The sequence below is a fragment of the Crinia signifera genome, chromosome 2 (genome assembly GCF_055691185.1).
Source record: "Crinia signifera chromosome 2, ASM5569118v1, whole genome shotgun sequence".
NCBI lineage: Eukaryota > Metazoa > Chordata > Amphibia > Anura > Myobatrachidae > Crinia > Crinia signifera.
Genome location: NC_139218.1, coordinates 366,493,818 through 366,506,175, shown reverse-complemented (window position 1 = coordinate 366,506,175; position 12,358 = coordinate 366,493,818). Strand labels below are relative to the sequence as shown.

The 12,358-nt window shown below is 44.6% G+C and overlaps 1 protein-coding gene across 4 annotated transcripts in view; it reads right to left on the bottom strand.

Annotated features, from left to right (window-relative positions):
* Positions 1–104: 104 nt before the first annotated feature.
* ATM (ATM serine/threonine kinase) overlaps positions 105–12,358 on the bottom strand; it is a 108,068-nt gene continuing 95,814 nt past the window's right edge. For 3 of the 4 annotated variants that reach the window (XM_083169978.1, XM_083169976.1, XM_083169977.1), the window contains exons 55-63: positions 12,002–12,142; positions 10,615–10,731; positions 10,379–10,528; positions 7,901–8,066; positions 6,458–6,544; positions 3,404–3,518; positions 2,839–2,902; positions 2,090–2,214; positions 105–1,337 (exon numbers count right to left, since the gene is read on the bottom strand). In XM_083169978.1, coding sequence (XP_083026104.1) covers positions 1,154–1,337; positions 2,090–2,214; positions 2,839–2,902; positions 3,404–3,518; positions 6,458–6,544; positions 7,901–8,066; positions 10,379–10,528; positions 10,615–10,731; positions 12,002–12,142 — 1,149 coding nt within the window. In that variant the 3' untranslated portion in view covers positions 105–1,153. The remainder of the gene's footprint in view (positions 1,338–2,089; positions 2,215–2,838; positions 2,903–3,403; positions 3,519–6,457; positions 6,545–7,900; positions 8,067–10,378; positions 10,529–10,614; positions 10,732–12,001; positions 12,143–12,358) is intronic. The other variant, XM_083169979.1, reaches the window with a different exon arrangement.

The window sequence follows — 12,358 nt, the reverse complement described above, 5'->3', positions numbered from 1 at the left end:
CTGCACCCAGATGGTTTCATATATGCAGTGTTAGGATGTGATATACACAGGAGGGTGAGGTCCTGATGGCAGTGTGAGCGCTCCAGATAAACAAACCATACGCCTTATGTACAGCGGTTCTTTTATTACCTGCAAAAATACATACTGACCAGTAGAACTCCGTATAACAATTGGCTACCTGTTACATGAAAAAAAGACAAACTGATTGTTCTACTTCCTTAGCCGGACTTAGGAAATGATATTAGACCTGAACTCTAAAATAAAATATATATATCTATATACAGGGAGACATAAGTGACTTGTTGGTGACACAGAATTAAATATTGAACCTTCACCAGCAATATGAGGACAGTAACCAAAGGGATAAAACATTACAGGCTAGATAAATGTATGCAATAGACAATAAGGGGAGACTGACTGGGGGAGGGGATGGTTAGGGACGGAAGGGGGGTTATGTTTTACCTGCCATGTCTGTTTTGCTACATCAGGATAATGACCAGCTATAATGAAGTTGTGGTTTCACCTTTCCGAAGGGAACGTCACCCAATGTTTCAGTAAGAAAGTGTATAAGGGAATGCTACATTTCGTCCTAATTTGTGATGGAAGATGGGTGTCTATGTCACCAAATCATCCACATCCGTAACTGATAACAATATTAGTAATGATGTTTACAAGACAGCAGCTGAACATAAGATGTAATGGAGTGTAGCACAGTAAGAGGGCGCTGCTGCTGCAGAACGTGGCAGAGGTACTAGGGGGAAGGGTGACAGTCAGCGCTGCATCTGCTGTAGACATAGAAATAATTATTTTATGGCATAAAACAAATGATGACCGCTTTAAATTGATATTGACAGTATGTCACGGTTTGAACTGTATTTGATGCTGCTGAGCTGCCCAGGACAGTAATGCAGGATGGTCTAACGCATTTCACAGGATGCATTCCTCAATGATGGGTATTTTCACTGTGACAGCAGTGAATGACAGAACAGAACAATGTTACATGGTGGAAGGAGGGTGCAGATCCCCTGAGTACTCTGAAGAACAGAAAATGTATGACTTTACTACAGTATACACTGCATATGGCCAAATTCCTCTGTCCATGGCTTAGTCTTGTGTCAACTGTATAGATAAACATACAGGAGTGTTCCCAACATTATACCCAGGCTTTCCATCCAGGGAAGAGCCTGCTGAGATTCTTTGGATCCATGGCCTGCTGGATGAGAAGATTCACTTGCCCTTCTGCATTCAGTACAGTCCCCTCTTCCACACCTTTCAGCTTCTCCTGGAGCCGCAGGAGGACGCGTTCCGCCACTTTGTTGAAGCTCTGAGAGTCACTGCTTGGGGAGCGACAGAACAGAAGGTTACCGAACATGGCTAGAGATGCACACGCTGACAGTGTCATTTGTCATCAGAAATATACAGCCTGAGGAAAGTATATACTTAATGTTTGCCATGGTGCCATTATCAGCAACTGGCAGGTATGTGGCCGGGGATTCTGCAGGCAGCATATACCGGTAGCGGAGCACTGCCTGCAGGAGAGGATGGCTGTCACTATAACATCACCATTACAATCGGTTCTAGGATTGTGACATCAGTCCAGCAAATTGTTCAATATAAAAACACTAGGGGGCCCGCTCGAAGCAAAAGCTTCGAAAGCTAGTCTGCTACCTTCTGTGTTTGTGCTTGTGTGAGAAAGATATGTAGTTTCACTCCCTGCCAGCAGATGACAGTGTTTCGGAGACTCACGGACACTAGACGTATATATATAGATGATATGCACATTATTGTTATTTTCCAGTAAACCACTGTAACATAGCATTTCTTATGCTATGTCACACACACAGATGATAGGAATGCTGCCCATCATTTTAATCAGCAGAAACTGCTTGTGCGTCTTATTCGCTTTGTATTGCAAAAAAGATGCGTGGTAATGGAAAAAGTCACAGCACTACTGGGTCACACTGAGCTCACTCCATGGGTGACGCGACTTGTAGCACACGGAAGATAGACATATGTGGACACATAAGAACATAAGGAAGGACAGAAGTAAAATACGCATCAGAGTCCGCACTGCGTAAGAGTAGGTTACCATGTGCTCCGGTTGCATTCTGGGTCTTCAGGCAGTGTTGCATTGAGCTCTGCTTCGTCCTGCTGCAGATAAAGTGCTTTCAAAGGATTCATGGTCCAGTCAAACAAAGGGTCGTAGAGCAGAACCTGCCCAAAAACAGCCAATTAATTATATACATAATTACATGTTGTACACTATATTCTATGGGGGACACTGGAGGTGCTGGGGCAGAAAACCACACAATCATGCTACGTCCAGTCCCACAGCTAACATACACACAGGCGCTTTGTGACTGGTGCGCTACATAAAAGCATCAATTGTAATTCAGAATACAACCTCAGAAGGAGAACATGGAAACGCAATAATGAGGCTGATAGATAAAGCGGCGTAAAGAGTGTAACATTGGCATGGCCGCAGAAGGGGTATTGATTACCCGGGCTTGTTGGGGTGACCAGGGTCAACTGCAGAAGGGGACAAATGTCCTGTTTGCATCGCGGTGTATAATCTATTTTTTTTCAGTGGGAGTGGCAATGCTTTCCAATATAGTCATGCCCCCACTCCCCAGTACCCAGGCCCCATTCATCTCTCAGTGGAACTGAAAATTGGACAAGAAGAAGAGTTGCCCACAGCAACGAATCCCTTTTGAGGTGGTATTTATCAAGTACATTCTATACAACGATGGATAGCTGGTCCAGCTGTTGATCCTTTTTATACTGCTTGATACATCTCCCCCAATATCTTGCAGTTGTGTATTATTTTAAAAGCCTTACTTCAACAATGGTCAGAAGAGCGTCCTGGGAGTCTCTCATTACCGCCATGGTCTTCTCACAGCATCTGTAAGGAATAAAGTGGAGGTCACAAACGTTAACATGCAGCACCGCATGGAACCAGGGCACAGTTGTTATTTATTACTGCGTCACCTAACTAAAGCCCTGCACACACTAGCCTATTAGCGCCGCCGCCGATATAGCTAACCATATCGGCGGTGCCACTGGGCAAAAGGATAAAGACACTGAACAATAATATTTTACAGTAGCGGTATTGCTTCCTATTGTGAACAGACACCAGTTAAATTAGAACTAAAGCTGACATCTGCTACAGGCACCAGCACCTTGTACCCTTCCATCAAGATTCAGAAATGGGATTTCAGCGGTCATCTGACCTCTTACCCATACGTGCCACCAGCACAGGGGCGCACATCACACACCCACTGCCCATACACAGGAGGCCAAAGGATTATAGTAAGCCGGTCGTCCGTGCTTCTGCTATAGGGCAGTTATTACAGATCTATAACATGCATACTATAACTATATAGCACACAGGAGAAATCCGTACCTTCTGAAAACGCCCTCTACCCCAGTTATGCCCATGCCATCCACAATGTCTCGCGTTAGGCGGAAAGGAACGGTCTCCGGAGTGGGGAGGATTTTGCCCTGCTCAAATGCAACACCTGCAAAACAAGCGGCGTACAATTCGTTACTCGCTACACGCGTAAGGCATGGACGCTCATGACTGTGGCTAGCTGACCGCCAGCTCACTTATAGGAAGAAACAATTGACAAGTTACAGGGAGAAAAGGGGAGGGGGGGCACAAGTATACAGACATGGGGGATTGTTCTGCTTATCCAAAGTCACGTTTTAGGCACAGGAACAAGATTGTGATTGCTTACATACACAGCTTAGGGTACATGGGTATGAAAATTGGGAGGGTTTTAACACAATTGCACTGCTGAGTATTAAAAACACTCTGAGTAACGGTTTGTTGACCAAAAATCACACTGGACACGCTCTGTTGAATTATTAATTTTTATAGAAATATAAAAAAGAAAAACATATATAATTACACAGTACAGTTATAAAAAGCACCTAAATAATCTAAAAACATATATGGCTTATTGTCAAAAAACAGGTGTGTCTCCAAGGGTTAAATGGGTTTTCCAATAGTACAATTGTTCAAATCAGGATAGTAATATGTCCAGAATATAATGTTTAATTATTTGTTGATGAGTCCCAGTTATCCTGCCCGCAAAAGATGTTACTGATGCCAATTAGCATGTATACGGAACATGCACTAGGTGAAAGGCAGTTCATCAATAGCAACAATGAATGGTTTTAATTTGTAGCATTAAGGTTTCTCGCCTATAGATGGTTGTAGTAGTGGGGAGCGTTACTTAGTTGTAGCTCTACCCTGATGCAGGATCTCCAGGTGTGGGCTCCTGGGACGGAGCTTCTCCATTCTAATTTGTAGTGGATAAATGGCGCTTGTAGTGCTGCAGCTGGCGTCCCCAATATGGTGATCTGGGGGAGCGAGCTGGTCAGTGGTGGAAAGTTTCTCCTCACCCGCCGGGGCCAGATGGAGGGACTTCTGAGACCTTGGAGACACGTCTGAAGGTTTGGTGTGACGTCAACGCGTTTCGTACCCACAGTAGTTGGGAACTTTTTCAAGACTTGTCTTGAAAAAGTTCCCAACTACTGTGGGTACGAAACGCGTTGACGTCACACCAAGCCTTCAGACGTGTCTCCAAGGTCTCAATAGTCCCTCCTCAAGCCCACGGCATGGCTCTCCGTCAGCCGCATTACTGGCTTCTGCTCACCGCACAGCCGCTGCTACTACATCTGCCCGCCAGCTACTCACCCATTTCAGCAGCACCGGCTTGTTCCATCTGGCCCCGGCGGGTGAGGAGAAACTTTCCACCACTGACCAGCTCTCTCCCCCGGATCACCATATTGGGGACACCAGCTGCAGCGCTACAAGCGCCATTTATCCACTACAAATTGGAACGGAGAAGCTCCGTCCCAGGAGCCCACACCTGGAGATCCTGCATCAGGGTAGAGCTACAACTAAGTAACGCTCCCCACTACTACAACCATCTATAGGTGAGAAACCTTAATGCTACAAAATTAAAACCATTCATTGTTGCTATTGATGAACTGCCTTTCACCTAGTGCATGTTCCGTATACATGCTAATTGGCATCAGTAACATATTTTGCGGGCAGGATAACTGGGACTCATCAACAAATAATTAAACATTATATTCTGGACATATTACTATCCTGATTTGAGCAATTGTACTATTGGAAAACCCATTTAACCCTTGGAGACACACCTGTTTTTTGACAATAAGCCATATATGTTTTTAGATTATCTAGGTGCTTTTTATAACTATACTGTGTAATTATATATGTTTTTCTTTTTTATATTTCTATAAAAATTAATAATTCTACAGAGCGTGTCCAGTGTGATTTTTGATCAACAAACCGTTACTCAGAGTGTTTTTAATACTCAGCAGCGCAATTGTGTTAATACCCTCCCAATTCTCTTACTTCTTATGAGCTAGGCTAGCTCATCTAACACGTGCAATATTAATTATATTGGTGCATACTATAGGCACCTAAAATATATTCATTAATTTTTATTTATTTTTAGAGCGCCAGAAATGTGAATTGACTGGTCCCAATTGGTATCAGTCTAAATTCACACCCTTTCTTGTTACATGGGCATGAAAGCCTCAACTGACTATAGCATGGTGAACTGGAACAATTACACAGCGGCTTTAGAAGGGTGGAAGTAGATTAGGGGTGACCTGTCTACGTCTAGGGCTGGACATCATGTACCCCCCCCCCCAAACAGGTCATGTCCTTAGTATTTGTGGGTGAAATGTATTAAAATACATCGCCGCCCCACTGCAGCGATGTTATCGCATATGTACTGACATATGCATTTAGCAGCGCAATGCGGTGACGAAGGCCCGTCACCTCCCCGGGCACCTTCTCCTCCCCCCATGACCGGAAGCCTAAGAAGGCTGTCCACGGCGCCTCCTCCTCCTCCAGCTGGAAGGACGTCCAGCTGCGTTGCTAGGGGGAGGAGGAGTTTACCTTCTGGGAAGGAAGGTAAGTCAAGGGGAGGGGGGGGGGGTAGTCATCTGCGGCAGAGGGTTGTGGTGATAAGAAGCCCATATGGCTTCTTTGGGGTATCGTCACCCAAAGGTGGCGATACCCTGCCTGGCGAAGATGGGGCGACTGAGTCTCAGTACATTTGAAAATGCGGTAAAACCCCTGAAAATGGCGGTTTTACCGCATATTTAGCTTAGTACATCTCGCCCTCTGTCTGGAAGCTGTGGGATAATTAGTGAACCAACAACATAGATTAACTAACCTGTGCATGATTAAAGGAATCCGGATAACATGACCTGCAGGGGTACTTGATGTCTGGAGTTAATGCCCAATGACGTAGAAGTTTATAATTGACAAGAGTACTAATATGAGTGACAGGGTAATACGCATTGTAAGGCAACGTAATCAGCATAGATACAATGATGGCGACTGCTTGCCTGCATAGTTCAGCAGCTGAAAAGGATGCCAAGGAGGAAGCAATGATCGCTAGCTTACCCAAGTCTATGTGTACAAGCTCTGCCGTCTCCTCATCTATAAGGATGTTCTGCACGTGTCTGTCTCCAAGGCCAACAATGTAGCCCACTGCAATGGAAACACAAAGGCAGCCTGTATGACACGTGGGCAGGTACAGTGGCAGACAGAATAACAATGTCCTGCTTCCGAGGACACTGTAAGGCCGCGTTTGTAAGAGTTTACTATATTAGTATTGAAACATCCTGGTTAGTAGCATTTCATGTGTTTTAACCTCTAATTACATACAAGAATGTATTAAGCGTTGATGGGAGAATGGAAGCGCGTTCCATCGTCTGTTACCCTGGCGACAGTGACAATCACCCCGGTGTAGCTGGGACACCATCAGGTCTATTTCCTGTTATCCCCAGGAAAGAACAGACTGCAGGACACAGACACTGCTCTGGCTGCTGACACAATGTGTGCACCAGTATAATGTACTGATCTGAATCTAGTCCCCTCATCAAAGGAAGAAATATTATATAGAAAACTTATATGTTCACATGTTTATTTTTTAATTTTACTCATATGACTGTTGTCTTCTCCTGACAATATAGTATAAATGAACCATTAGTGAGACACTGCTCTTATTGGTGATGAAAGCTGACGCACACTATATTGTCAGAGACAAGGGAGGGCACAGATACATAAATCAGCAATTTCTTTGTTGTGCAGTGTGGTTCTGTGGATCAGCAAACTGGCCGGAATGGTCCAGCTGTTACACTGCAGAGTCTCCCTCAGCATCTCTCTGTTATGCAGAGGAGACAATGGACGGAAAAGACAGACAGGTGATATACAGGCCTTACAGTACAGGATATAGACCCTGCATATACGGGGATCCAGTGTAATATCTACAGCTGTTCCACCGATGTCTACCCCATTCGTGTCCACACTGTCTGTGCCCCTTCCCCCTTTGAACGTAAGCTCTCCCGAGCAGGGCCAACTCCCTCATGTCCTTTTCCTTCTCTTCCTTAAACTAGATACAGTATGTGTGGGTTTGGTTTTACTCAGTTTTCAAATCGGGATCATATTGGCTATCGACTGTCACATGTTTTGGATAGCCAATACAGTCCGGGTTTGAAAACCAAGTAAAACCCAACCCACATTCCAACTTAAATCATCTGTGATGGCTATGTCACTGTTTCCTGTGTTGCTTATTTGTTTATCTATTCTGTAATTGGCTGCTGCGGATCCCTTGTGCCAGCATATAAATAAAAAGATAATAATAATTATAATAATATTTGTTTAAAGAACAAATTCTGAGGCATAAAAAGCGTAACTGCAGAACATGCAGATAACACTTGGTACATACCACCTGTACAGTGGGAGGAAACTAGCGGGTAACAGTCAGTTACCATATTACAGAATGACCTGCTGGATGAGTATACACATCACACCAGGCCACATCGTAGCATGTACACTTCTTACCTATGGACGATGTAGCAACGCTGCGTGTGTACGCCAAGCGCTTCTCAAACCAAACTGCAGGATCTAAGAACTTCTCCATACAGAAATAGCGGAACACCGGGCGGAAGTGATCCGAAATGTCCAGGAACGTTTGATACTTATCTTCGAATCGTCCTCGCTGAACATCCTAGCAATGGGAAGAAGAATGGACGAATAGTGGCTGGACAACATAGACAGAGCTGCAGAAATATTTCCTACTCCCCATACGAGATAGGTTATACAGTTTGACAGGAGCAGAAATCAAAGGTGGGAAATCTCTCAAAGCTTGTAGAGAGAGAAAGTACTAACCAATCAGCTCCTGTCCCTCCTGTTACAGGCTGTGCTGTTTAACCCTTTGAGTGGCAACATGAGATGTTCAAAATACTCGCTAATAATGCCGGCGTGGCTCACATTTGTTATTGGTTTGGTGGACTCGGTGTGAATCAACCAGAATAAGCCCCATAGGGTGCATAAACAGTCTCATCAGCACCATGAAGATTTGGGTTTCTACTTATTAATGAGAGAAAAGCCCTATCTCATCACAACCTCAACAGATACAATCAGGCTTGCACAGGAATCCAATTTTATATCAAAATGCATAATTCATAATATTAATAAATGTGCATATACATCGCTCCCATTCTCTACTCTCTGATCTTTTATGCAAATGACAAATGATCGCAATCTCGGTGCACTTATCATATTCATTAGTCACTGCTGTACTAATCAATCAGATAAATAAAATGTCCCAATGATTCCTCTACAGTTCTCCATAACATACTATAATGAATTGCTATTATGCAGATTTATATTCTATGCTGTGGCGATCCTAATATTCAATAAAATGATAGGAAGACAGATCAGCAGAGCCGGGGTAGATAAGACTAGAGATGGCCATCGTTGCTATTGCCATCGATGGTTACCATCGATGCCAATATCGCATCTGGCCATCAATGGTGCCAAACTATGCAATGGATGGCCATCGATATTTTTACCTATCGATGGTCATCCATTTTGTTTGTCTGATTGGCCTGTAGGCCAATCAAAACACGGGGGCGGGGCTTCGTGGGTGTCGGAGTTATGGTCCGTGTCCCGGCACTTAAAAAAAAAAAAAAAAATTGTTTTTCTGTGCCAACGATGGGAGGAAACCATTTGGTTCTCCCCCATCGATAGCAAAAGTATTCAACATCGGCCATAAACCATCAATGATTTTGAATCATCGATGGTCATTCCTAGATAAGACACACAGGGCCCGATGTATCAAGCTTCAAAAAGCGATCAAGAGGAGAGTGATAAACAACCAGCTCCTACCTGTCATTTTTCAAACCTAGCCTGTAACATGACAGATAGGAGCTGATTGGCTGGCTGTTTAACACTTTTTAAAGCTTAATAAAGTACATCTGGCCCACAGAACTTTATTAGAAGGAAGACTGTGATGTAATGATGTTAATGCTCTTCTGTGGAGCGCTTTACCATCTAGTTTTCAGGAATAGAACTTCTATCACTGAAACAGGCCGTCACTATGTAACGTAAAGACTCAAGCTCTGACGCTTAAAAGCTATACGGCGGTATTCAATCTGGGATTCCGACTGTTGGAACGTCCCAACAGTCGGCCGTTTTCTCCCAGCTCAACAGATACACGACAGACAAAATTCAATGTTCCGTCTGTCGAGTGTCGAAAAGGGGGCGTGCCGTCAAAAACGACTGTGAATTGATGAAAAACAGCCGTGAATTTGACAATCCGCGGCCATCTCTGACAAAACAGATTTGACTAGTTTTAAAGTTAGATCTGTTTTGTCGGAATCCGCCTTCAATGTTGTCGGAAATGGCAGCATTGAATAGGATGCGTCCGCTGTTTCCCCTGTCGGAAATAGCGGCCCGAGATTGAATACCCCCATAATGTGGCTTAGTTTCCAGAGTAACTTCTTTGCTAATGTACTGTAAGCAGCCAATCTCAATAACAGACAAAAATCAGTTTACAGATGCGTTTCTCCAGTGAAACTTCTGGTTTAACACTATCTCAATGAGTCACCGTCAAAATCCCCCATAAACAGCACTGGGAATTCTATGGAACATGGATCACAGTGCTATGAGTACTGCCTCATTCTTCCTTCTCATGGTGCCAATAGCAGAATAAATCCAATAAGACAAATGATTGTTTTAATTAAGCATTTTGTCCTCAAGGGAATAATATGAAAATATAGATTTTCTTAATTTTTGTATTTTTCCTATTAAAAGTGTTGAAAGGCCGAGTCTCAGTTATGGGTTAACATTTACGGATCCTGGTCAATATCACGTAGGCATGTGAGTATCACCAGCTGTCCCCCAACAATTGATATGGGTAAATTAATCTACAGCTGGACAGCAAACCAAGAAGGAACCTGAAGAGACCCTGCAGCGTCTAACACTGTATGAACAAAAGGGACATTTGGAAGCTTAGAATAATCACGGCATACAAACCATCATTCTCTTCTGGCACTGGAAACTACTGTAGTCACCAGGCCGGTAACGACTGTGTGCGCAATTGTCTGCATTGGAGAGGTATTCACCAATGGGAACTGTTCCTGAACACCACTCCAGGACACCGCTCCGCTGAGACAGGGGCACCACCTGACAGGAGATGGAAACGGTAACATCAGATATATACATATGCAAAGTCCGTGCATGTGATGTCACATATAAGGCAGTGATGTCACCTTGTATCTGCGAATAGTCAGCTTTCTCCTCCTTGTCTCGCTATTCCTCTGTAATAATGTGTTACACATCTGGAAGACCTGTTGCATCACAGCATCTTGTCTCAAATCATCCCGGCCCTTTAAAACAAGGATACAAGCAAAGATTATGGCATTGCAGAGGCCGGGATAGCGCTATGGAGAAAGCCATTATGAAATACATATGCTAATTCATCAGCATGTCCTCACCTGGGACACACAGTTCTCCCTGCGCAGCAAAATCACTCTGCAGTGTCACACTTCTCTGCGTCTGAGGCCGGGAGACGAATCTCTGCACTCGGCAATTGGATTTTGCGCTGACAAGTCATTACAGCTTTCACAGAGTCAGTATTCTAGAATCTCTAGATAGACTTCCCTGTCAGTCTTTGCGTATGTTTTGTCAGCAGTATGTTAATATCAGCCTAGGACAGCGAGACTGCCGCGCCATCACATGCTCTTCTTGCTATGACAGGTTTATACGTTTCTCCTGTTGTTTCGATATGAAAGTTATCATTTAAAGTAATCTTTGATTTCCCTTATCTTTTTTTTTTTTTTTCAATGCGTAGCTGCTGCGGCTATACAATCCTATCTGGCTTCCCTACATTCCCCCCTTCTCCCCTGACCCTGCCATGTTTAAAGTCCTCTGTGTGCTGCAGGGACCACTGTCAGTCAGTAAGAAGCTAATGGTGGTCTCAACAGCTAGGTTTTATAGTGATTATAGAAATAGGCAGGGCTGCCGAGAGGTATGCCGGGCCCCGGTAAAATGTTGGGGGTGTGGCCTAATCGCGAGAGGCGTGATCACCCCCCCACGATTAGGCAATGCCCCAAAATGTTTAGGGGGGCTGAAAACACACTCTAAAGTTGAGGGGGGGGGGGGGAGAGGAGCTTACCCCAGGTCCCCTCGCTGCCCCGACCCCTCCCCTGAATCGGAGACACTGCCCAGAAGCTGTGATACTGGGGTGCACGTGAGACGCACGCGTGGCCCAGTCCCTATCGCCGGCACTCACCAGAGGAGAGGATCTTTTCACTGAAAATCTGATTCACCCTATTCAATGTTCACTGAAATCTCCCTGCCTTCGGGCGTCCGCCGTTCTCTGCGGCATTCCCCGGGGGGGTTAAAATTTGCCGTCAGGGGCAGCGAGCCCCTGACGCGTTGAATGGGGGGGGGGGGGGGGGAGGGAGAGCTGGCAGCGAATGCTAAACAGGTTCCCTGCGAATGTGCAGCGAATCCTAAACAGGATTCGCTGCACATCGTGAAAAATCTCATTGAATACTGGCCTAAATGTAAGGTTGTTGCTTTATTCAGGCAGACCCCAAAGACAATTACAATACATACAGTTATATGAAGGCTCAGCAGGAAAACGGCCAATACCTTGACAAGCTGTCGTCTCTCTTTCCCGTCTGAACCCATACAGTCAATTATTTTTGGAAGATTCACGCCTCCAGCCAAGCGGAACTCATGACTGAAAGATTTAACGGTCACCAAGTTTTCATACTTCCCGCTGGGATCAACCTGAGCAATGAAACAAAAGCAATGCAGGAGGAATACAGCTGTCATTTCATTAATACACACACTTGCCTGGGGAAATAATATGAAGCCGTCAACAACCCAATCAATGTTGGGTTACATTTCACATCATGTTATAGCACGTCCTCCTTCTGTGGAACCTCACAATAAAGAGAGACAGAGCACGGCCATCACTAGGTCATACACTATAATACAACACTG